Raw genomic sequence first — 26,282 nt, 5'->3', positions numbered from 1 at the left:
CAGTTCAGCCACACCTGTCCCTCAGATCCTGGTCCTTCCCAGCAGCCCTTTAAACTGCTCCGTCACTCAACCAAAATATGTGAGCCTCCAACCATGTGTCAAGTCTGAGAGATGGTAGAGACCAGATCACCCTGTCCCACCTCTTGTAACAAACAGGATGATACCAGTTGGAATAGGAGTTCCTAAATTCAGACCAGATGATGTGGGACATGATATCATCTCAGAATACAGCTTATCTCTTGGAAGGTGCTGGACAAACACACACACACACACACACACACACACACACAGAGAGAGAGAGAGAGAGGAGAGAGAGAGAGAGAGAGGAGAGAGAGAGAGAGAGAGAGAGAGAGAGAAAGTGTGTGTCAAAGTCCTTCTGCTTTCCCTTCTGAAAAGTCAGGAAACCTCTTCATCTTAGCTGTCTGACCTCAGGCACAATGCCTACTCCTTGTGACAGCCCTGGAGAAGGAATTCCTCCTGGGTACCAGGCCCTTCCTTCTGGAAAACACAAGGATTTAGTCTTTAGGTTTCATTTGGAGGTCACCTCATCTGTCAAGGAGTTCCGCTGAGGACAGAGCATCCCAAAGTTTTCAGATGCCCAGGCCCAGAAGACTTCGCTTGCCTTCCTTGTGGAGGAGGTAGGCATTACCTGCGCAGGTAGAAACATGATGAGGGCAGGGCCAAAGGCATCATGATGGAGGAATTATTACCCTTACAATCAATACATAGCAATTCCAAATCGTCCCTCTCTGTACCCAGTGTGATTTAATGTCTGGGACACTGATGGGGTGGATGGGGACAACATAGTGCTCTTTCATATCCACAGGGGTTCAAGCAGCCCCTGTTGTGCCTGCCTGTCCTTTTCCTAACTCAGGACCACCCTCTTCTCTGCTCAGTGCAACCGCTCTGCAGCTCCACGGTGGCTCTTACTCCCAGACCATTGAAGAGGCCCAAGATGCAGATGCCTCGAGACTCGTTCCCCACTGATTGGAGCCCACCACCTATAGAATTCCTGAACAAGAACAAGAAGGTACTTCACGTTCACAGGAGACCACATAAGGACTTGGAGAAGAAGCCCCCAGACCAGAAGGTAGGGCTGGCCTCACTGGAGGAACTGTTCTGGAGCATGGCAGGTCCGAGCCAACAGGCTGCGACTCCAGAGGTAAGTAAGCCACCCACCCCTGCCACCTTGACTTTACCTCATTGGCCTCTTTTTTTAAAATTTTTATTAAGCTCTACATTTTTCTCTGCTCCCCTCCCTGCCTCTCCCCTCCCCCCTTTAATCTTCTCCCAAGGTCCCCATGCTCCCAATTTACTCAGGAGATCTTGTCTTTTTCTACTTCCCATGTAGATTAGATCATTGGCCTCTTTTTAGTGACCCCTCTTAGTTGCCCACAAGCCCGCTCTTTCTGGCCGCCCCTTCCCACAGCCATGCCCCAACTCTACTTGTGCACTTAGCCCCCTTCCCAACTCTTGCTTGATTATATATCTAACCTCTCCCCAGCCCAAGGGCCCTCACAGCTGAGAGTGCAGGCCTCAAGCCAGGCTCCACTCCTGCCCGTGTTTCTACTCCTAACTCTTCCTGATGAAAGCCGGGGGTAGCACCAGATTCAATGCCATTTCTGCATGGGGCCCCCATGGCATTTATGTCTAAGGTTAGGGGCTTATCTTGCAACAACGAAGGACCTCAGGGCCAGGATCTGGGCTTGATAGCACACAAAGACTGTAACTGGAGTGCAGTAATAGAGATCCTAAATGGAGACTCAGGGAGGTCCTGTGGGAAGCACAGTGTGGGACACTTAAAGGCCCATGGACTCAGGAAATTTATTCCAAGCATAGTGTTTTAGTTATATACAGTAGCCTAAGATTGTCAGTAGCCTAAATGCCTGCCACTGGAGAACTAATGAATTGTGTTCTAGTCATGTGTAAGAACAACCTGACAATGTCAATTGAACATATAACATGCACACACAGATACATACACATGCACACATACATATACCTATACACACATGCATACATATGCAAACCTGTACACACATATATACATACACGCACACACATACATTTGCAAACCAATGAGCACACATACGCACACATGCATATGCACATACACACAAATACCTATACATGTACACACATACAAAATCTCTTTGGCAATGATATGAAATGACACTCAAGATGTATTTCTGATTGGAAAGAGCACAGTGCAGATGAGGCGTGTGGCATATTCTGTTTGAATTACAGGGGTTGATGAAATTACTGCTTGCTTGTCCTTGTATAGCAACACCTGAAAGCACACAAGCACATTCACCTGGGCTTGCCTGTAGCCAGGCACTGGGAGAGACCCTTCATTATTTCGAATTTTTAAAAATTCATGTGACCATATCATCGGTTCAGAAAAGCGAGCAGAATACATTCATGCCAAATCCTCCCCATGCCTGTGTCCTGTCTTTCCAGATCTCCTCTGGGGGCTCGGAGTGCTATGTCAACAACTTAGACTACTTACTGCGGGAGAAGAGGTGAGCGTGCAATGACACAAATGTAGATTGAGGGCTCAGGGCAACTCCCTGTGGGGATGTGGGGCAGCCTTCCTGGCAGGCATGGCCTACCCTGTGTGTTCTGACTAGGAAGAAACATAGCTCACAGTCAGGTCCAGGGCCAGGTGCCTCCATCTATATGAGGATCAAAGCCCTCATCCCAGGTCCCTCTTCTTCCCAGCCTCCTCCCTTACCCAGTTTATGCCACAAGGGTGTCCCGTCAGAGGGCCATGGAAAAGAAGGCATCTGTGGTTGGGCCTGAGTCTGGCCTCTGTCCTGTCCTGTGTCAGCACCTTTGGCCGCCTTTCCTTCTCACGTTATCTGATCACGCTGGCCTTCTTCCTGTCACACAGCACCACTGCAGCTCAGAGAGACCTGTTCCCCTCTGCAGTTTCTGAAGGCAAATGTTGGTCAGAAGTCGAAGTCTCTTAGGGGGTATAGCTGGTGTCAGCGACCAGCACCTGTCAGTCTCTTTTGGTGTGACTCTCAGGGAGGAGGAGGGGCCCTTTGGAGTGGGACTGCAGACTCCTCCTGTGCCCAGCAGACTCCTCATGCTGTGAAGTGGCCAGGAACAGCTGCTCCTGTGTGGGCCTGCTGGCTGACCTGCCGTTCAGTGGCGTGTAAGCAGATGATTGTTCATTATTCTCATGACCTAATTCTTTCCTCCCCGTCCTTCCTGTGTGCATGTGTGCACATAGACAAAATGCAGGTCTGTGCACAGGCACATTGAGCGCAGGTGGAGCTCCTGCCACCTAACTGCTGCTGGAAGCATCCCTGCCTGTCTTCACAGGATCTTTGGTCAGACAGAACTCACAGTCCTGCAAGCTTGCCCAGAGTAGAGTTAGGGATACTCATGGGATGAACAGTTGTTTTCCCTGGTTTTTTCCATTCTGTCTACTCTCAGAATCAATCTGTCTCCTTCCTCCGTAGTTTTGTTTTTTAATATCTCAGGACTATTGTTTGGTTGTCGTTGTTGCTTGAGATGGAGACTTGCTGTAGGGAGTTAATGGTGCCACTCTTCTCATCTGGACATATCTTGAATCTGGTATTTTCCATATTGTCAAGTTGCTAAGAAAGGGCTCCAAATAGCAGGCTGGTCCTTGACCCTTGCAGGGGGAGGGGTGATGTCTTGTAAAGGCAGATAGGACAGGCCATGCTGCTCCTGGGAGGCTGGGACAGGAACTCCGGGTGCTGACAGCTAAGAGGGATGTGGTAGGAGACAAAGAAGTGATGTGATAAACTGGTTGGACCCAAACACCCGCTGAATCACGGAAGCATCCTAAGGGGCCAGAGTGTGTTGTTCTGCCTGCTCAGACTGTCCTGGAGGAGTGGGCTTGATGGTGAGAACGCAGCAGAGCTGAGAGAGCGAGGGCCTGCGGAGGGCTCCAAGCTTCTGATGGGTCTTATGTCCTGACCTGCTAGGTTCTAGGTTGGTTGGGGATTGAAGAGTTAGACATGTGACATGAGAGAACCAGTCACACGTGCTAGAAATCATCAGGTATAAGGCTGCTTTCAGGACCTTGGCAGGAAATGGAATTGTTCTTACCAAGGGTCCATGATGATGGGAGGGAAGGCTCTGGGCTGCCGAGGACCAAGGGGTACAAGCTTCCTCTCATCATGTGGTTGAGCCCTGATATGTTCAAACAAGATCACAAATAAAAACGCACTGAATGCTGTGCGGCCAAAGCTGCCTTCTTTCAGCCTTGCCCACTAAAGACACAGAACTCCACCCCTCAGGAAGTAGATATTAGATACCAGGAAAGTAGCCTGGCACTTCTTAGGCCTGCTGTGTTCTGGAGGATGGGGAGAATCCCTGCAGCCTGGGGAGATGAGTGGAGAGAGGGTAGCAGTGCTGATGGCCGGCTCAGGCTCTCATTTCTCCCCAAAGAGAACAGGCCATGGAGCAGAAGTGGGAGCAGCTGCTGCGGCAGGACCATGCCAAGCTTGACTCCTCTGAAGGTGACGAAGACTACAGAGAGGCGGTGCTCACACCTGAGCACAGGTAGGAGCTGGGCCTCTTATGGGTATGGGTAGAATTTCAGCCAGCAATTTGTTCCACTTCCTCTTCTTATTGCCACAGCCACTCATTAATTCAAGAAGTAGTCAATCAGCGCGGCTGGGCTTCTAGGACACAGAGGTCATCAAACAGCCCAGTCAGTTATCAGCCAGGTTCCTAAGACCATATCTCGTGTGGAAATAGCTACACAAAACCACAGACTTAACTGAAAACTGCCTTTAGAGAGGAGACTATGGCCACATGAAAATTTTCATATTCCTATCACTGGGGGAAGGAGAATGGCCATCAGTGCTGTTGTCTGGCTCAGGTTTTATTGGCCTTTGGTTTGAGGGAGGGCCGAATTCATCTACACCATGAGGTCTCAGATGCCTGAGGTCTACAATGGAATCCGTCTTTACGATATTATGTTTTCCATATGTGATGGTTTCAATAAGATGGACCTATAGGTTCATATGTTTGAATGCTTCATCACCAGGGAGTGGAACTCTTTGTAAGGATTAGAGGATTAGGAGATGCAGCCTTGTTGGAGGAACTATGTCCCTGGGAGTAGGCTTTGCAGTTTCAAAAGCCCATGGCAAGCCTGGTGTGTGTGTGTGTGTGTGTGTGTGTGTGTGTGTGTGTGTGTGTGCGCGCGCGCGCGCGTGCGTGCGGATCAAAATATAGCTCTCACATACTGCTCCAGCACCTGCCTACGTGTCACCACTGTGATGATAATTAATGGGCTAAACCTCTAAAACTGTAAGCAAGCCCCCAATTAAATGCTGTCTTTAATAAGAGTTGCCTTGGTCGTGGTGTTTCTTCACAACAGTAGAACAATGACTAAGACAGAAGTTGGTACCGGGAGTGAGGTTTTGCTGTGACAGACATTCTGTTCATTGGAGGAATACAGAAGACATTGGGACTTTGTACTAGAAAGTGGGACTTAAGGGTCCATCCTAGTAGGAGCATGAAAGACAGTGTGGCAAGGGTGATTTTAACTGTAGAAATCAGCAAGAAGCTTCAGATGTGAAGAATATTAGTAAGAAGCCTAGAGACATTTCTTGTGATATTTTGGCAAAGAATTTAGCTGCTTTTTGTCCCTGTCTGAAAAATCTGCCTGAAGCTAAATTGAAGAGTTTTGAATTAATGGCACTGGCAGCAGAGATTTCAAGATAGCTTAGTATGGACTCTGTTTCTTGGTTATTAGTGTCCAGTCTTCTGCAGATCTAGAATAAAAAAGGAAAAAGAATAAAAAAAAACTGAGCAAGGAAAAATAAAAAATTTAGTTTGAGGAGAATGAGAGCTCTAGGAAATGTAGTGGAGGTGAATCCAGTACTCAAGGAGATTAAAGAAATAGCCTGGTACCATACCACATGAAGGGAGTGGTGACCTCGGGGCAAGACCCCACCCAGCTAAGCTTCCAATTCAGAAAAGGAATTAAAGAAAAGCTTAATCAATGACAGAACTGTCAACCACAGAAAGCTGAAGCGAGTGTAATTAATGAGGGGGCCGGGTTCCAGCCCCAGCAAGCAGCAGAACTGGGCAGCTTTGGCCACATGGTTCTGGCTTTAGTCAAAACTACAAGAAAGGGGTTGTGGAATCTCTTTCCATGGCTAAGGAAAGTCACTGGGACCAGGTGTGTATCAGGGGTGTCCCTGAATCAAGATCCAAAGAGTCCACTGCATGAATCTGTGAAGGCAAAATCTGGATTTCATCAGAAACCCCATGATGTTGGAGATGCCAGAGTCATGGGATACATTCCAAGAAGAGCTACAGACTGGGTGTAGAACCAGCCCAAGAGAGAGAAATGTGTTACAGTCAACAAAGCTGAACAGATTTGGACATATGAAGAACATTTTGACATGGAGATAAAGAATTTGGAGTTCGCCCTGCTGGTTTTCAATCTTGCTTTGGTCCAGTATTTCCTCATTATACTCACTGTGTATTAGGTCTCTCTAGAGTTACAGAGTTCATGGAATTAATACATATAAAGGGGATTTACTGAAATGACTTACAGGCTGCAGTCCAGCTAGTCCAATATTGGCTGGCTGTGGACAGAAAGTTCCAGAGTCATGCCCACAATACTCCCCAGACTCCTGCTTGAATGAATTAGCAAACACATTAAGCTCTTTAGTAGTATAGTGCCCCTCCTCCTTGAGTGTACTTCCTACTTCCCCTTTAGGAGCCTGCTTTGCCTTAGGTCTGGTTATAGGGTCTAGAGGCAACTATTGGTGGGAGTCATCAGTATTGTCTTTCCTGGCATGACCTTTGCTCCTGGTTTAGCAGCCAATGAAGGATTAATTTCCTCAGTGAAAAATGAAAAAGGCAGTATTTCAAGGGAAGGGGTTGAGGGTACTACTTCCTCAGGTGAGATAAACTCTTGAGAATCTGGGGGCTCAAAGAATCCCATTCTTTACCAGTTAATGTCCTTCCATTAACCACTGACACCCTCTGAGCCTGGGTCTTGAATTTTTTATATAATTCAGCCAACCTTATCACGAGGACTTTCAGTTTGATTTACTCGAGCTCTGTGGATGCTTAAGATAAGGTTCCCTTCCAGGACACACTTAGCAATCTTCAAGCTGTTTATGTGTACCTAAAGCCCCCCTTATCAATTTTATCATTGAGTTCTTTATTGTCCTTAACCAAATTCTGAAGTTAGTTAATTTTATCACAGAGCTCATTCCTATCCTTTATCAATTTACCCAGACAGAAGCATCATTTTCCCCCAAGCTGTCAGAAGTTTCATATACAGGTCAGCAACTCCATTGCCACTCACAATGGATGGATGACTCAGGATAATCAAATGCATTTATCTCTTTAAGTTTGTAGTATAGTTCATGCCATGGGCTTTCAGTGCTCTGGACTCCCAGGAAATGGAGTGACTGGAGAGACTTCAGTAGCTGAAGGTGCTGATGAATTGAAAAGCCTATCACAGATACGTAAAAAGTATAAGACTCATACTTCTGCTTCTCTAGAACCACTGCTGATACAGAAATCTGTATAACTTGGGGTTCTCTAGAGTCACAGAATTTATGGAATGATCCTTGAGACACACACGCACACACACACACACACACACACACACTCATAATGATATCATATATCATTATGATATGAGGATTTATTGGACTGACTTAACAATCCAGCTAATCCAGCACTTGCTGGCTGTGAGAAGAAGTCCAAGAATCTAGCGGTTGCTCAGTACACAAGGCTGCTGGGTGTCTCAGCTGATTGATGTGGAGGGAGTGCCTGCTTTTGGTCTTAGCCACCCTGCTAGCTTATACCCAAAATAATCACGCAGAAATTGTAATAATTAAATTATTGCCTGGCCCATTAGCTCTAGCCTCTTATTGGCTAACTCTCACATCTTGATTTAACCCATTTCTAATAATGTGTGTAGCACCACGAGGTCGTGGTTTACCAGGAAAGATTCTAACCTATGTCTGTCTTGGGCAGGAGATTCATAGCGTCTGCCTGACTCTGCTCTTCTTCCCAGCATTCTGTTCTGTCTTCCCCGCCTACCTGAGTTCTGCCCTATCAACTAGGCCAAGGCAGTTTCTTTAATAACCAATGAAAGCAACACAAATACAGAAGGACCTCCTACACCAGCTGATCTTCTATATGTGCTGGGATCCCGAAGAAACACCAATTTTCTGGCTCCAATGCCAGTGAAGGAATGGGGGTGCTGGCAAGGTGAGGGCAAGCAGGTAAAGAAAGAAGGCTTCCTTCTTATATGTCCTTGTAGAGACTTCCAGTTAAAGTCATAGCCCATATTAAAGGTGTCTTCCAGCCTCAAGATCTGAATTAAAGACCTGTGTCTTCAGCCTTTAGATCAAGATCAAAGGCTTATGTCTTCCTGCCTCAATATCCAGGTCACGGTCTGTCTTCTACCCCAAAAATCCGGACTAGAAGTACAGTCACCCACTTCAAACCAAGCTGAAAATCTCTCACAGGGGTGCCCTCCATTCTGGATTTGTAGCCCTCTCCACATATGGTCAGGTTGACAGCCAAGAATAGCATCACAACTCCCTCCCCTCTCTGCCTTTTTGAATGGTAACATGTATTCTGTGCCATTATATCTTAGAAGTAAGTGATCTGCTCTTTGATTTTGATGTTACAGAAGATTACAGTTACGAAATTGCCATAAATCTCAGAAGAGACTTTGAACTTTGGACTTTTTAAACAGGGTTGAGACTGTGATAGACTTTGGGGACTTTTAAAGTTGGACTGAATGCATTTTTACATTATGATATGACTATAAATCTACAGGGGCCAGGGAGTGGAATATAGTGGTTTGAATAAGATGGCTTCCATAGGCTTATATATTTGAATGCTTAGTCACCAGGCCATGGAACTTTTTGATAGGATAGAAGGATTTGGAGGTATGGCTTTGTTAAAAGAGGTGTGTTACTGGGGACGGGCTTTGAGATTTCAAAAGCCCATGGCAGGCCCAGTGTCTGTCTCTCTCTCTCTCTCTCTCTCTCTCTCTCTCTCTCTGCCAAGATAATAATAAACTAAACCTCTGAAAGGAAGCCCCTAATTAAATGCTTTCTTTCATAAGAGTTACCTTGTTCATGGTGTCTCTTCACAGCAATAGAACAGTGATAATATACCATGTATCTTAACCCTTTAGGGCTGCTATGAGAGTCCCATTAACTAGGCACATAGAAACAGCAGAAATCTGCTTTTTTGTTTGTTTGTTTTGTTTGGGTTCATGTAGCCCTGGCAATTCTGAAACTTGCTCTGTAGACCAGGCCCGCTTGAACTCAGATCTACCTGCCTCTGCCTCCTGAGTGATGAGATTAAAGGCGTTCATTACTATGCCCAGCTCTTAGAAATCTGCTTTTCCCAGTGGATTCTGGAGACTGGAAGTCAGAGGTCAAGGTGCCAGTCTGTCAGTTCTAGGGAGAGCTCTCGTGTCCTCAGATAAAAGGAAGAGGGCTCTAGACCTCTCTGAGTTCTCAGAGATGTTTTGAGTGTGTTTAGAGTTTTTTCTTCCAGTACTGGAGGTTGAACCTAGGCAGACCTTCTTCCACTGAGCTATAGTCCCAACCCAGGTTCTCTTATGCAATGACAGTAATCTCCTTCATGAAGGAAACAACTGCCACATTGGGGATTGGGAGTCACTGTAGGCGATTCGGAAGGACACAGGCATTCAATCTATACAACATCAGGCATCCATGTCTCTGCCTGCTCGTTCATCCACTCATTCACCTCCCATCAGTGTTTATTGTCAGCTTGTGCCAAGCTCTATGCCCTCATGTTGCTGACTCTCAGCTCAATGAGACAAGCAGTAAATAGGACAAGTTATGTAAAAGGGCTGATGGTAGAGGATAATATGGGAAGGAGATGCAAGGAATGCTGGGAAGAGTGTCACTGGATGAGGGGTTAGGAAAGGTCTTTTGGAAAGTGAGAGCCAGGCTTGGGCCCTCGGTGCAAGCACACTTGGCATGTTGGGTAGTAGTGAGGGAGTACAGGGACCAAAGTGGGTGCTAGGTTTGGAGTTTTCTGTTTCAATTGAGCAGGCCGCCACTGATCTTGACACACAATCTGAATGATATCCTGTATTGAGGACAGACTGGTAGAACAGGGGCAGAAGAAGGGAGCCATGGACAGAGAACATGTGCGGATAAAAATTAAAATGGCTCTTTTCCTGTTCTTACCCTACAGCACAGAAGACTTCTGAGTACAGAAGATGGGTATTTCTCTCTCCCAGGGATCATGGGTTTGGGAGCAGACAACAGGTGGTGTCCTCTGTAGTTTATATACTGCCTACCTGGAAACCCTCAGATCCCACAATGGGGGACTTCACCCCTGTGACTGCCCCGACCCCATTCCAGGTGCCTGTCACAGGCCCAGACTGTTTACTTGTCCTTCTGACCGACTCCGTGTAAACTGGCATTTGGACAGACAGCCCGTTCCTTCTGTCCAGTGGACTTGCTGGGACAGCTCACAGGAATCGGAATCACCTCTGTCGCTTGTCACGAAGGACAGTAGGAACAGGGAAGACACAGGTGAATTTTGAAGTGCACAGAGCTTCCCTGTTCCCTGTGGACACACTACTACCCAGGAAATGCTCTGAGACCTGCCTTTTTGTGTTTTTGTGGAGATCTCCTTGCACAGGCACAGCTGTTGAGGGGCTTCATGGGAAATGTTTCTTCCTCTTTGCCCAGCTGCTCAGGGCTTAGCCGCTCTCAGCAGCATTTCTTCCTCGGCCTGAGAAAGGACTCTCTATGATGAGGAGTCTCATAGCTGTCAAGTAAAGTAGATCAAAGGGAAGATTTTGCAGATTCGAGGGTCTCAGTGACTTTGGGATACCCCTTGGGAAGGGGAGTTTTTGTTTCCACAGTTCACCTGAAGGAGGGAGTCAAAGTCAGGAAGCCATGGAAGAAACAAGACACTTGTCTCATAGTGTCACGTGCAGTCCCAGCAGTTAGTCTAGGGAAAACGGATGCAGGTAGGCACGGCAGGTGAGAGTTGGCTGCTTCAGATAAAAGTGACAGTTTGCTAGTAAGTTGGCTATAGGACATGAGAGAAAAAGAATCAAAGCAGGGAACCCTGCAGGTTTTGGCTTGAGCAGCTGGAAGACTGGGACAGCCTTTGTTTTTATTTATTCTTTGAAATAGGCCTCCTAGCTGACCTCAGATTTCATCCACCTACCTGTCTCCCAATTTTTAGGATCACAGACATGTGGTGGTTTGTGAATGAGAATGGCCCCCACAGGCGCATGTATTTGAATATCTAGTCCTTAGTTGATGGAGTGTTTGAGTAGGGTTAGGAGGTGTGGTCTTGATGGAGGAGGTGTATCACTGGGCATGGGCTTTGAGGTTTCAAAAGCCCATGACAAGCCCAGTCACTTCTCTCTGCCTGTTGCCTAAGGACCAGGATGTAAAGCTCTCGGCTACCTCTCTAGCACCATAACTGCCTGCTTGTGTGCCACATACTCCTTGTCATGGTGATGGACTGAGCCTCGGAAACTGTAAGCCAGCCCCAGTTAAATGCTTTCCTTTATAAGAGCTGCCATGGTTATGGTGTCTCTTCACAGCAATAGAAACCCTAAGAAGGTATGTACTATCACACTCAGCATGGAGGGAATCTTTAAAGATGCGGAGAAAGATCCAATGAGCAGATGCAGGATTTAGAAGTAGTGGGAAACCCTAGGACCAACCTAGAAGAGGCAATGTTGGGCGTCACCATGTGTAGATGATTAAAAAAATCCTGAAAGAGCCTAGCTGTGATGGTGGTGTAAGCCTTTAATTCCAGCACTCGGAAGGCAGGGGCAGGTGGATCTCTGTGAGTTCAAGCCCAGACTGTTCTACAAGAGCTAGTTTCAGGACAGGCACCAAAGCTACAGAGAAACCCTGTCTCGAAAAGCCAAAAAAAAAAAAAAAGGCTGAAAAAAGCCAGACATAACATCACATGCCTGTTTTCTCAGTAGTCGGAAGGCAGAGGCAGGAAAGTCACCCAAAGTTCAAGGCCAGACTAAGCTACGTAATACGGCCAGAGCTACAAAGCAGGACCCTGCTCAACAGCAAACAGAAAGCCTTGAAACAGGATGAGATGGTGTGAGAAGCAAGTGCAGAGACCCATGCTTAAGGGCAGTGGTCCCTAGCTGAGGCTGTGAGGAGGAAGCAGAAAAGGACACTGAGCATGTTAGAGGAAATGTGGTCCTAGAGCCAGCACCAATGACTGCTGGGCAGTTAGTGCTCAGAGAGCAGGGCGGTAGGGAGATGCAGCAGCAGGTAGTAACACAGCAGGGACGATGACCTTTGAAGGGCAATTCTGCTGGGCTGCTGGGAGCAAGCATGGCTGGAGAGCAGGTGGAGAGGCCAATGCAAAAGGTAGGCAAGTGGAGTCAAGATTCCGGCTGGTCAGAGATCAAAATCAGCCTCCAAGGTTATAAAGCAACCCAGAGAGCCATTGCTGGGGCTGGAGAGATGACTCAGAGCTTAAGAGCACTGACTGCTCTTCCAGAGGTCCTGAGTTCAATTCCCAGCAACCACATGGTGGCTCCCAACCATCTGTGATGAGATCCAATGCCCTCTTCTGGTATGCAGGCAAAATGCAGACAGAACACTGTATACAGAATAAATAAATAAATCTTAAGAAAAAGAAAAGATAAAAAGAACTATTGCTGTCTGGCTGAGGCTACTGCCCCCGAGATCGGAGGGAGCAATGACTAAAAGCAGGTGAAGCTTCAGGTTTTGTTCTTGTTTTCCCTCCATTTCCTCTTCACTGTGAAAGGCTGGGAACGTGTCATGACTAGGACAACCACCAGTTGGGCACAGCGAGCTCCTTTTGCATGCTGCCTGGGGACCCAGGGTTGCTAGGAAGTTGTCAGGTTTCCATCAGACCCCTGCAGGGCAGGTACAGAGCCTGCCTGATGTCCTAGGAAGCCCTTGCAGAAGTGGTGGTGCAGGAGACTGAGCTGAAACAGTGGGGAGAGGAGGGAGGGACGCTGTGGTGGTGTCACTGGGAGCAGACACAGGCTGTGGATTTGGCTTCAGGGGCCTCAACTCACTGGACACATGACCTTGGAATGAAGCCTCTTACAACTTCTGTAAAATCTCTGTGTCAGCTGAAACGATGGCTTGGTGAGAAAAGCATTTGCTAGATCAGCATGAGGACTTGAGTTCATATCCCCAGAAGCCATGGAAAACTGGCCAAAGCATTGTGAGTCTAGGAATCTTTAAAGCGTGGAAGGCAGAGTCAGGAGACTCCCTGGAAACTGGCTGGCCAGCTGTCCTGGAGTGCACAGTGCCAGGGACACAAAAAGGAAGGAAAAAGAAAAAAAAGTAGATGTAGTAGTGCATAGCTTTAGGGAAGCAGAGGCAAGCCCATCTCTGTAAATTTCAGGCCAGCCTAGTCAAATGTAGCAAGTTCCAGACCAAGCAACATAATGAGACTCAGTCTCAAAAGAAAGAGAGAAAGAAAGAGACTTTGTCTCAAACAAGGTAGTCAGTAAGAACCAATACCCAAGGTTGTCCTCTGACCTTCAGGTGAACACATGGGTGCACAAACACACATGTCATACATTATACAAAGATTTTTAAACTTTTACTACATTTGTTGATTGGGGTGGGTTGTACATGTCCCACAGTTCATGTGTGGAGGTCAAAGGATATTTCTAGAAGTTGGTTCTCTCCTTCCAGGGATTGAACTCAAGTTTTCATGTCTAATGACAAGTGCCTTTAACCACCGAGCCATCTTCCTGGCCCCAAATCAAAAAGAAAACAATGGCTTTTTAGATCTCGGTATTAAGGATAGTTTTGCTCCTTTTGACCTTTCTCCTGAGCGCACACAGGATTGTGGAAGTCACGGCCTGAAGGTCAGGAATTTCCACACAGAAAGGAGCTATGTGTAGCTGCTTACAGCAGAAGGTGTTTGTGGCTTTGAAATCATGGCTCATTTTCTGGGCACATGACATTCTCCAGTGGGGCTTTGAGAGAGCCTCTTTGACAACAGCCACTTTGAGGTGGTGGTTTTGATGTAGGATCATCGTGGTGGGATGGTTCAACCTTATGCATTAAAATTAAAAAATGACTCACTGGTGTAGAAAACTGCCAACCTGTTCTGTCTCTGAATGGGGCCAGAGGAAGTGGTGAGGGCCAGCGAGGCGATATGGGTTGGAAGGGATAAGGCCAAGGGTGGGGGCTTAGGCACCATCTGCCAGACAAGACGTCATGCGAGTGCCACAACTGTCTGTGGTGGAAAGGACCCTGATCATCCCGAGAGAAGTGTCTGCTCAGACATTAAGAACTGGCTTGAGTCTTGGCAGGATAACATCTAAAATTATCTCTTAAAGTTAAAAGACCTTATGTGTGTGCTGAGCTGGGGGAGGGCGGGGGAATGGAGAGGCAGATATTTAAACCACAACACGGCCCTTTATTCTCTGCTCTAGGCTGCACAGGAAATCCCTAATTAGACGTGTGACAGTGTCTCGGAATCTCTAATGATACACATACATTACAGTTCACATTACAAAGGTCCCTTTGAGTGATGGCTTGGGGGAAAGGGCTAGATGATGAGCCTACTTATTACTGATTTTTTTAATAACTTGCACATTTCCCCCAGTTATAAAAGTAACAAAAGAAACTATGATAGATGGAACATTCTGTGACAGAGACATGACCAAGCAAAGTTATTTTACTATTTGTATTGTAGATATTGAACTCTTAGAAAGCCTACAGAGCCCGAATCTTCTGGGTTTCCACCTTTATCCCACTTATTGCTCCATTTCATCCTCAGGACTCGGTGATGCCACCAGAGTCTTATGTTGGGTCACTTGGCCAGAAAGTGAGTCAGGTTCACATGGCTGGCTATCAGGTGGAAGGGTGTGTGGCCCCATCTCCAAGGCCAGCCACTCATGTCCCAGATTCTGATAGACTCCCAACTTCCTCCTCCTCTGGGTTTTGATATCTCAGACAGCACATCTGGTTGGGAACCCACTGGCCACTTTGCAGTTAGAGGAGGGAGTATGATTTCTGTTGTTTGCTTTCTTTATTGTTTTTGAATGTATACTGTATTATCAGAACTTTGAGAGGAACGTGGCTTTATACTGCAAACAGGAAATGTCCACCCTTCCTCTCCTCCCCACCTACTCTGTCCAAAAGGATCAGAGCTGGAAGTGTCAATCATGTGGGATGCTCTTGTGTCTAGGCATGCTATGTACGGCATATGTAGAGAAATTATCCCTTATCTGATTTCATTTGTCATTCTTTTAGTAACCATAGTCAACTGCTGTCTGGAAATATTAAGTGGAGAATTCCAAAAGCAAACAGTGTGTAAGCTTTCAACTGCACACTGTGCTGAGTATTGCGATTCAATCTCGTGGTGTTGCTCCATCTTCCCAGGACAGTGATCGTCCCTTTGTCCTGTGGATCCACTCTGAATACTCTACTCACCCACTACTCCCTTGGAACCTGGCCGAGCAGATCAGCAGCCACAGGACCAATGCCTGTGTTCAGTTAACCCCAAAGCACAGTAGTGATGCAGGAAGTTCAGATATGCAGCAAAAGGCTGAAAAGCACTTCATTTAAGAAAAAAGGTGAACATTCGCAATTGAAGAAAAGGGGGAAATTGTCTGCTGTGGTTTGCCAAGATCTACAGAAGAGCAGATCCTCCATCTGCAAAGCTGTGGAAAAGGAAAAAGAAATTGGTGCGAGGTTCCCTGTTGCACTTCAGAGTACATAAGTTACAGCCATGGTGTGTGACAAGAATTTAGTTGTGAAAAAGGCATTATGTTATATGATTCAATACTAGCTGCAAGCTGCAATTACAGACATCCATTTAGAATCTTGGAATCCTTTTAGAGATCACACACGTGCTCTCTCTCTCTCTCTCTCTCTCTCTCTCTCTCTCTCTCTCTCTCTGTCTCTCTCTCCCTCTCTCCTCTCTCTCCCTCCCTCCCTCCCTCCCTAGTCTTCAGCCTGGTACTTCCCCCATCAGTGTATTGTCATTGGCTAGCTGTACAGTTCACTGTGTAGAGACTCAGTTTGTTCTCCGGATTGACCTTAACTGTCTTCCCATTTCCTATCTTGTCTCAATGGGTCATGATAGAATTGAAAGAGTTCCTTCTTACCTTGTTCCTTCCCTGCCTGTGTGCCCAGGGCGGATCTTCTAACAGTCTGACAGACAGTGTAGCTGGTTAGGAGTTGCATTCCAGCAGGCTCCTTGGGTGGTTGGTCCAGCCAGCATGGAGACCCACATTCATGGTGCCCCATCAATTGGTGCCTCCTCATCCCTTACTGGACACCACCCTGGCCCTGGCTATACCCAGCCCCTCTTCTCGTTCCCCTTTGAGCATTCTGTAGGTTGCAATAGAACCAGGTACACCTCTAACTCCTGTCCTTCCCCTTGCCTTGCCAGGAGGCTGGTAGAGAAGTTCTCCATATCCGTGCAGTTCATCTCGCCAGTGCATCCAGGTGAAACTGTATTTTTGCAGAGACGTTACCCTTTGCCTTGCATCCTGGACTCCTCCAGTCTGAAGCCACACAGCCAACTGGAAGAGCTGTTCCTCAGGTGAGCATGCTGTGCTGGCTATTTTTATGTCAACCTCACACAAGACAGAATCATTTTGGAACTTCAATATGCCACCGGATTGGCCTGAGGACAAGTCTGTGATGCATTTTCTTGATTGATGATTGATGTGGGAGGGCCTAGCCCGCTGTAAGTGGTGCCACCCCTGAGCAGGTATTTCTCAGGACTATCTAAAAGCAGGCTAAGCAAGCCAGTAAGCAACACTCCTCCATGGCCTCTGCATCAGCTCCTGCCTCCAGGTCCCTGCCCTGTGTGATTCCTACTCTAACTTCCCTCAGTGATGGAAGTAAAGATGGAATAAACCCTTTCCTTCCCAAGTTGTCATGATCCTAGTGTTTTATCACACCGAGAGAAACCCCGAGACACATGGAGAAGTAGAGGGAACAATGTGGTTTGTTTCAGGGACAAGGGCCACCTCAAATAAGAAAATCCAAAGCAGTGTTTTGAACAACATGAATATGTCACCTTTTATGAATAGAGGTAATTATATTAATTTTCTGTTTCCAGTAATGATAATTAATAATCAAACAGACTGGCCATCATGAAGGGAAGTCAAGGCAGAAGCTCAAGTAAGAACTCGGAGGCAGGAACCTAAACCAAGGCCATGGAGAAATGCTGCTTACTGGCTTGATCCCAGACTCATTCATGTTCAGCTGTCATTGTTATAGAAGCCAGCCTTGCCTGCCTAGGAATGGTACTGCCCACAGTGACCTGGGGACTCTTTCACTAATTAGCAATCAAGAAAATGCCCCCACAGACATGCCAGTAGCCAATCTGAGAGAGGCAGTTCTTCAACTGAGTGTTCAGCTTTGAAGGAGTGTCAAGGTGACAACCAGGATTATCTGTCAAAGTAATGTAGTCATGTATATCTACTTAGAAAATGTACTAATTTAGATATATAAACTCTTTATTTATTTGAGAAAGGGTTTCTCTTTGCAGTTTTGGAGTTCACTCTGTAGACCAGGCTGGCCTTAAACTCACAGAGACCCGCCTGCCAAGTGCTGTGATTAAAGGGGTGTGCCACCACTGCCCAGCTGTAAACTTTATTTTAAATTTAAAAAAGATTTTTTATTTTAGTGTGTGTGTGTGTGTGTGTATGTGTGTGTCTGTGTATGTATGTATGAATGTATGCTATGTGCATGCAGTGCCTGAGGAAGCCAGGGAGGGTATTGGATTCCCTGGGGCCAGGAGTTGTAGGTGCTTAGAGCCAAACTTGGGTCCTCTGGAAGAACAGAATGCGCACTGAGACCTTTCTTCAGTCCCTGGATGTATGCATTTCCTTAAAAACCTGTCTACATTATAGTACACACCAGGCCATGCGCTCGCATGTTCACACTGCCTTTCTCTCCCCCAGTATTCCAGTTTTATAGAACAACCTGAGCCAGACTCATCACACATGGCCTGGGGAATCTCAATTAGCACAGGGCTATCAGTGCCTATGTTGATGACTCCCACCTATAACAGGGCCCCTTTTCCATAGTTATATCTCACGCAGTTTCAGTTACCTGAATATATTAAATGGGCAAATCCAGAAATAATTTGTAGGTTTTTACATTGTTTATCATTCTGAGTAGAACGTTGGAATTTTGTGCCCTCCCACTCTATCAGTTTGGAATGTGAACCTTGCCTTTGTCTGGTGATCTTCACTGGGCATGCTCCCCACCCATTCATCATCAAGTATCCAGCTACATTCTCAGATTGATCCTCAAAGTGTGGAAGAGCTTGTATTCAAGGAATCTCTTCTCTTGTTAGTGATGTAGAGTATAGGTGCAATGCTAGTCGGGGTTCAGACAGGCCAGAGAGAACCCATGATGCTTCCTCTAAGTCAAAAGGTGTAAAGTAAGTTCTTGACTTTAGGAAAGGAAAACATCATACACTGGGGTTGCTAAGGTTGAAGGGCTGTAGATGGCTCAATGGTTAAGAGTATACACTGCACCCACATGGGGCAACTCATAGCCATTGGTAACTCCATTTCCAGGGCCTGTGACACCCTCTCCTGGACTCCACAGACGACTGTGCACATACCCACACACGACACACATCGTGTAGCAGTTAGTACCAGCCACCATTTTGGTCATCTACTGGGAATCAGTGGATCAGATCCCACACAAACAGCGAGGGACTAGTATATTTGCTGGGGATACTGTCTTCGGTCTGTGTGCCATCAATACTGGAAAGTTTGTCCCCACCAGAAGCAGGCTTGATAACAATAGGGACAGCTGCCTTGCTCCTCCTCTTCTGGGGAGTAAATTCGTGCTCATTATCACATAATCACTGATGAATTGTTCTGGAAGGGGATTTTTAAACGGTTTACCACAATCATGCCCAACACTTGGCAGTTGTGAGCTCATGTCCAAGAATATAAGAGAAAGATAAAGAGAATTTAGAGCAGTTGCCGTCTGCCAGATAACACCTACGGGCTGGTGGCTGTGGTGGAGGCCAAACGGATGGAGAAAGGACCACCATGACCCACCCACTTCAACCACAGCATGAGCTTGATCTTGTGAGTTCTCAGTCCATCTCCGCTTTAAAGATTACCAGTAACATTTAGATGTTTCTGTTCAAGATATATGTCTTTATATATATCTATATCTATATCTATATCTATATCTATATCTATATCTGCCTACTACATACATGTGTGCACACACATAAGCCTACATACTGCAGGCAAAGCACTGACTCATAAATATATATGTATATTCATATATATATATATACAGATAAATATGAGTGAATATTTGCTTGCAGTGTATATGTGCTTGCCTGGTGTCAGAAGAGAACACTGGGTCCCCTACAACTGGAGTTAGGGATAGTTGTGTGCCACTGTGTGAGTGCTGGGGATCAAACCCAGGTTCTCTGCAAGAGCAGCAAGTGTTCTTAACCACTGAGCCAGCTCTCCAGCCCCCTGTAAAGGTCTCTATTCTGGAAGGCCACAGGCTTGTCTGAGGGTGGAATGAGCGGTGTGACCTGCCTCCACCTACCGGTTCCTCAGCTGCAGCAGGGTCTATCAGTCTTTTCTCTGTATTCCTGCCTGGCAACATAGCATTCTGTTTGTAGATGCTGTTGCCCCAAAGAGAGTAGCTTTTCATCCATATCCGTCAGTGTTCAAATTCTGATTGTCTTATGTGTGTGGGGTCAGAGGACAGCTTTCGGGAGTCGGTTTCTGCCTTCCACGTGGGCCCTAGGATCTGAGCTCTGGTCAGCAGACAATGGCAGCGAGCACTGTCTCCGTCTCAGTCATCTTGCTGGCCCATAAATGTTTAGAGATGGTTCTGATTGGTATCAGAACAAAGTCAAAAAATTACAATTTCACTGTATGATGCTGTCATAAGTAGTGATATGTTGCTTCGATGCCCTAACATGGCCATTTTCCTAGTTTTTTGGAAACATGCATTCTTTTCAGCTTTTCTCTGTTATCAATAGTGTGTCGGTGTCTACAAGCCTAGAAGGTATGAGCTCATGAGGTGTGCATGTGACCCCTGGTAAAGGGATGAAAGGGAGAAGGAAGGAAGGAAGAGGGCGACAGGCAGAGGAGCAAGGAACGCAGCTGGCTGGGAGTGGGCAGGCATGGCTGGGTGTCAGAGAAAGGAAAGCTGCCTTAGCACCGGGGTGGGGGAGGCACCATCAGCGTGTTTCTGCCTTTTAACAGGCTGGCTGGTGGCAGGAAGTATTTGACAGATGAGATGGCCCATGGAGCTATGATCTGGGATCAGAGCTGCCCTGCCAAAGGGAGCCAGGTGGCTGCCCAGCTTCCCTAGAGGAAGAACTCAGACCTTCCTCCTCCCTCAGATATGCTAATGAACAAAGGACATGATGCTGACAGTGTCTCAGCTCAGTGGTGTGGAATCTTACTTTGCTTTCTAGAGGTATGCCCTTGTGTGACAGCCCAGCAAGGGGCTAGACACTGGGTAAGGGCCACCTCCTTGGACCATCTTTTGTTTCCTGATTATACCCAAGTCTTCAAGTCTAGGCGTAAGAGTGGGAGCAATAGCCATCTCATCATGATCCTATGGTATTGGTCAGAAACATGACCTTGGAAGAAAGTACAAGATTACAAGACTGTCCCACACACCGTCAGTCCTGGGCCACTGAGTGGCTCAGCAGGAAAGACACTTGCTGCTAAGCCTGGTGACCTGAGTTTGATCCTTGAACCCACAGTGCAAGCAGAGAACCAATCCCCAAGCGTTGTCCTCTACCTGTGAACTGCGGTACACACACATATATATTCACACATCACACACACATGCATGTACAGGAGCACATGCGTGCACACAGTTTAAAGTTAATGTTTTGTGAGCCAACAAGTAAGTTTTCAAGTTGCACTCTTGCAGTTTTCAAACCTTTTGCGGTTGGCAGGTATGGTGGTGGCCCTCGGAGGAGGGGACGTGGGTGCTACTGTTTAAAAAGTCTCCTCTTGAGGAACATCATCTCTGTACCTGCCATGAAGGGAGAACATGCTCCTCTGAGCAAGGTGGGAAGTGTCCTCACAGATGAAGCGCGCCATCCCTCTGGAGTGGCAGGCGAGGGCTCCAAGTCTGCTGGTCCTGGTGCAGATTCTCGGGTTCTTGTGCAGGAATGCTGCCCCAGGTCCCACCGTGCAACTAGAGCTTCCCCAGAGTACCCCCCCTTGTCTGTCACCAGGTCGGCTGACATATGACCTCGGGTCGGATCCCTGGAACCCAGGTTATATGCCTTAATGACAGCCATTGGTTCCTAGGATCCCAGAAGCCAAACCTTGTTTCTTCCTTCATTGACAGAAGTTGAAAGGAAATGTGATATTTCCAAGTAGGGAACTGAAAGGGCATCAGACTAGATGGAGGCCCACTTGCTGCATAGCAGAGGCCTACTCCCAGGAAGGTAGCGGCTGCCTTCCCCGGCCTCTGCAGTGCTTACTCGTGTGTGTGTGTGTGTGTGTGTGTGTGTGTGTGTGTGTGTGTGTGTGTGTGCGCGCCTGTGTGTCCCTTTTTGGTGTGAGGGCACACAAGCTCTCAGGAAGCCTAGGTGCAGCCTGAGCTGTTCCTCTGTGAATATTGCAGGACTGGGAGGAAGCAGGAGATGGGTGTGTCTGAACTTCTTGGCTTATGTGGCACACAGTGCCTGCACCAACCCGGGACCCCACAGCTAAGGCTCCTATTTTACTGTGTGCACCTTTCCTGGAAGAGGGTGACCATCCTGCTGGCCACAGGTGCCCCCAGAATGAAGGGGAAACCGCAAAACTGGGCCACTTTGCTGGCATCCCTAGGCATCTAACAGGGTGGTATCGCATTCTTCTCTTTAAACAAAGAAGAAAAGCGGGGCACAGGCAGACGTTTCTACCGTTATTCATTCTACTCCATTTGGGCGTTTTATTGAAACTTTGCATCTGAAAACTTGGCAAGGGCCCAGGAAGTGATACTGTATAAATAGTTCCCCGTGGTGTTTATCCTTCTGCTGTCGCTGGGATTCGCGCGGCATTTAGAGACTCTTCCCATTGGGACTGCTGCCCATAAAGTGGACTTGCAGGCAGAAGCTGGGAGCCTCTCCCCTTGGGCAGTATCAGGGTCAGACATTCCAAGGAGGCTGCAGCTTTGTTCAGCAGCCCACCATGTGAACCAAGCTGGTCCCCCATTTGCTGTCTGCTGGCTGTCTTTCTCCTTGTTTGGCCGACTTCCTGCCTCCCTCCCTTCTGTTGCAGCCGGCGGTGAAGAAAAAGATATCTGCCCTCTGTCATAGCTGTAATGGCTGGGGATTAGCCGTGCATACAGTGTGGCTGTACCCTGTCCCTCTCCTTTCCAGCCACAGCTAAGGGCCTTCCATGGGACCTTTCCTTCACTGGCATCCTGGGGATGACAGCTGGGAGCTTCATGCTCAGCCTGGACTGTGTGGCATCTGCTGTCCCTCCCTTCTCCAGAGTCCTCTAACATTCTCAAACTAACCTCTGACCTCAGGATTGGCAAAGGTGTCAGCTAGGATCCAGCATCAGTGTTCTTTTTTATTTTGAGTTTTTGTTAATGTTGTTTAATTTTTTATCATATGTGTGTGTGTGTGTGCATGTACATGTATGTGTGAACACGGCACACCATACCATGCTCATGGAGAACAAAGATGAGCTTTCAGGAGTCAGTTCTCTCCTTCTACCATATGGGTCCAGGGATCAGAATCGGGTCGTCAGGACTGGCCGCGAGCGCCTTTACAGCTGAGCAGTCCGTCTGGCCCAATGTCAGCATTCTTGGTGTGAAGACTGGACACTGGCTTTTGACTCTGACAGCCGACTGTGTCACCCAAGGTTTTTGAGTTTTCCACGACACACCTTCCTTCCTTTTTGTTCCAGGCTCCCTGACCAGGAATGTTATGGAGCCTGTGCTTCCTCTTGAGGGTCAGGCCAGTGTCTGCGCTAGGCCCTGTGTCACTGTGATCGGCAGCTCCCCTCACATCCAGTGAGCCACACTTGGCTCATTCCCCAGTCTCATCTCACTCCTAGCTGGAGACCTAGGATGCCTAGAAAGCCATTTGCTGCAGTGCACTGTGGGTAAGGCCTTCCCTGGCTCCCTTGCTCCTTGCCTGATGGGTGAAATCAACCTTGACAGGGATGAGCTCCAGGCAGCTCTCTTGGAGCAGAAGGAAGACACCGCAACACTCCCTCCATGCGGCAGTTGAAAATGTGTTGCTCCAGGCCAGCAGGGGCTTGTGCAGTTGGCTCCCCCACTGAGCAACTGGCAGGGTGCCCCACCCCAGAAGCATGCCAGAGCCAGTGTCTCCCAGAATCCCCTGCTTTGCAGTGGCCTCGACACTTGCCTCTTAGCAGATCCTGCCAGTATGTAAAGCTCTGATTTCATTTGCTGGGGGTGCTGTCCCTTTGTTTGCATCAAGAAAGCGTCCTTGTGACAGGCACCTGGGACAGAACTGGTAGGACCTGTACACACACAGGACAGTGTTTCAGAGTGGTTAACCTGTCGTGACTACAGGAACAATGTCTCTTTCTCTTCCAGATTTAAATGACTTTAGAGATACATAATTTGTAAATGGCCTGGACAGGCTCAGAGTGATGGCAGCTTGGCTCAAGGGAAAATCTCGGTTTCGGAGCAGTCTGTTCCTGGCAGATGGCAGTATGATGTCCTTTTCAAAACAGTAGTAGAACAGGGAGGGCTGACCGAAAGGATCGGGACACATGATGTTATCTGAATATTTCCTTCATGGTTTCATTTCCTGGAATCCAAGTGGCCATCTTTGGACTGTTCTCTAAAGAAAAAGCACAAAAATGTGTGAAGGGTGGAGTACCTTACCTCACACCCAGATTCAAGTGACCAGGGACTCAGAAAGTGACTAAGTCCAACCAAGCCTTCTAAAGTTTCTTCCAAAGTGCTAAAGCTGCACACAATGGACCATAACAGCTAACTACCCTATTTTGTTTTCTGAAGACCCGGGGTCCTGAAGGTCAAGGTGCCTGCCGGAGCTTAGCTTCCGGACAGCAGCCTGCTTCTGACGGGATGCAGGAGTTCACACCTAGGTTCTGGTTAGAGCCATGTTACTGACCTGAGCACTCATGCACTCCCGGGACAGATGCGGCCGGCCCACACAGTCTGAGGAAGGCTTCATGGAATCCTTGCTGGGCATTTCCTTCCCAGAAGTCCCCAGTCCGGGCTTTTTCTGTCATTTTCCCATCCTCTCAGGTGTCCCTTCTGTGTCAGGAAAACACAAGATGAGGCAGAAACACTGTATAACTAGACCCACAGACTCAGGTGCCCACGGGTAATTCTGTCCGCCCCTTGCAGCTGAATCCCCAGAAGGAGCCTCAGGCAAGGATGCCTGACCCCTGGTTTTCCCCTTACTCGGCCAGGATCCTTACTTTGGTTTCCCACTCTGTCACATAGCAGGGGCAAATACTAGTCACTGTGGCTTTCAGACACCATGAAGTGTGTCTGTGGGAAACACTGGAAACAACAGCCTGTTCTGACAATGTCATCAGTAGGGTTTTTTCCCTTCCCATGGTATCTCATGCCAAGGATTCTAAAAGTACATTTGTCCTTAATGTGCCTATAGTCTTCATGCTATCCCACAGCGAAGGTGAGTTCCGTAGCGTCACTGAGACCAGCTTGCTGAGCTGGTGCTGCCAACTGAAGCTACCTACCCTAACCTGACTGCCCTGGCCCCACAGGTCCTCACTGCCCCAGCAGCTCTCCTTCCTGCACCAGGGCCTCCTGAGCAACCTCTACCTGCATGCCTCTGATTACCCACGACCTCTGCTCCAGTGGCTGTTCCAGGTGAGAAACAGACCTGTCGCTAGGTGGCGGAAATGATGCAGCCCTATAGCCCAGGGGTCAGACTGACGGGGTGCTTAGCTGCTTTTTGCTTTGGATAGTTCAGATCCAGAGGATGGAGGAAGGCTGGTGAGGACTAATCCTCACTGTAATGCTAAAGATGCCAAGGTCCAGGAGGTGGAGGGGCCCAAATAAGTCCAGAGATGGAGCCTGGAAGTTCTCTGTGCAGCAACTCCAGTCTGTGTGCCTCTAGGGTGTTCCTGAGCTACATACAGGGTGAGGGGTGTGTCTTTCCTGAAGTGCTTAGAACCGCATGATTGGGTCCATTCTAGTCAACAAGAGTGTCCATCATAACACCACCTTTCCCCCATTGCCCGCCCCCCACTCCTGTCACAGTCCTGAATGGCTCATCCCAGAAGCATAGCTGGAGGGGGCACCCAAGGCTTCTCTGCAACCCTGGAGACCTGAGCTCATGAGTCCATTGCTGTAGACTCTGGAGTTTAAGGGTTGCTGCTTTGTGAAGCTGTAGGTGGTCTGGAAAAGCCCAGAACATCTCCTTCTGCCCCACTTTCCTCCCCAAGGAACATTTTGCCTCAAGGCAACGCACATTTTGTGTGCGGATGTAAACCTCTGGTAGGTGGGAGGCTAGAAGACAGCACAGGACCTAATGCTGCCTTCCAGATGTCCTGCATTTGCCTTGCCTTGGCCCCTCGCCCAGACCTGTCCTTGTCTGGGGATGGGCTGGTCACAAGTTCCAGCTGGTACCAGACCTGCCAGTTGAGGCCTGGAGCCCAACTGCCAATCAGGGCTGCCATGCAGGGTAGACTATTTAGGCACTTCTCAAGCTTGGCAGACTGGCCACCTTCCAGATAAGGCTTACTCTGCACGTTCTGGAGACCCTTGTGGTGCTCCTGTCCTGGAGAGGAAGAACACTGGAGTCCTGGGACCCTGGGCATAGCTGTCACCCTGGTCCCTCTCCCAGTTCCTGGGATGGAGAGGTTGGGATGGCAGGGCGGATAGGAGCTGGGAACAGTCGGGCCATTATTCTGCACCCGCAGCACAGTTTCTCTCTGCTCTGTGCACAGCATATGACAGAATACACAATTGGCCATTGGGAGGCACAAAGAACCCCTCTAAAACATCGCCCACAGAGGGTCCTTGTGTGACCCTGACAGGCGCAAGTCCCCTCTCTTTTCATGGGTCAGTCTCCACTAGGTTCTGGAATTCAAGCCATGGACTGTGTGGAGAAACCTCTCCTATCTCTTGTGCCAGCTCCACTGTGCCATGAGGGGCACAAAGGGGAGAGGAGTTGAGCCCCAGCCCCAGGTGCAAGCTCAGGCTCTGTCGCTTTTCCTTCTGTGTCACCTTGTGCAAGTCCTTGGTGTCAGCGTTGTGTGATGGAGCCAGCAGTGCAGAGTGGCTTTTAACCAAGACAGTCCTACAGTCTTTCTGGTCGGTCCTTAA

The 26,282-nt window shown here is 47.9% G+C and overlaps 1 protein-coding gene across 2 annotated transcripts in view; it reads left to right on the top strand.

The window, feature by feature from the left end:
* Window positions 1–949: 949 nt before the first annotated feature.
* Window positions 950–26,282, top strand: part of Fam178b (family with sequence similarity 178 member B) — a 98,067-nt gene continuing 72,734 nt past the window's right edge. Inside the window, exons 1-5 of one of the 2 annotated variants that reach the window (XM_038343572.1) lie at window positions 950–1,162; window positions 2,461–2,522; window positions 4,429–4,542; window positions 16,408–16,560; window positions 24,716–24,821. In XM_038343572.1, the coding sequence (XP_038199500.1) occupies window positions 956–1,162; window positions 2,461–2,522; window positions 4,429–4,542; window positions 16,408–16,560; window positions 24,716–24,821 (642 nt within the window). In that variant the 5' untranslated portion in view covers window positions 950–955. The remainder of the gene's footprint in view (window positions 1,163–2,460; window positions 2,523–4,428; window positions 4,543–16,407; window positions 16,561–24,715; window positions 24,822–26,282) is intronic. The other variant, XM_038343571.1, reaches the window with a different exon arrangement.

The sequence above is a fragment of the Arvicola amphibius genome, chromosome 9, assembly GCF_903992535.2.
Source record: "Arvicola amphibius chromosome 9, mArvAmp1.2, whole genome shotgun sequence".
In the NCBI taxonomy this organism is placed as follows: domain Eukaryota; kingdom Metazoa; phylum Chordata; class Mammalia; order Rodentia; family Cricetidae; genus Arvicola; species Arvicola amphibius.
This window is presented reverse-complemented; position numbering and strand designations above follow the sequence as displayed.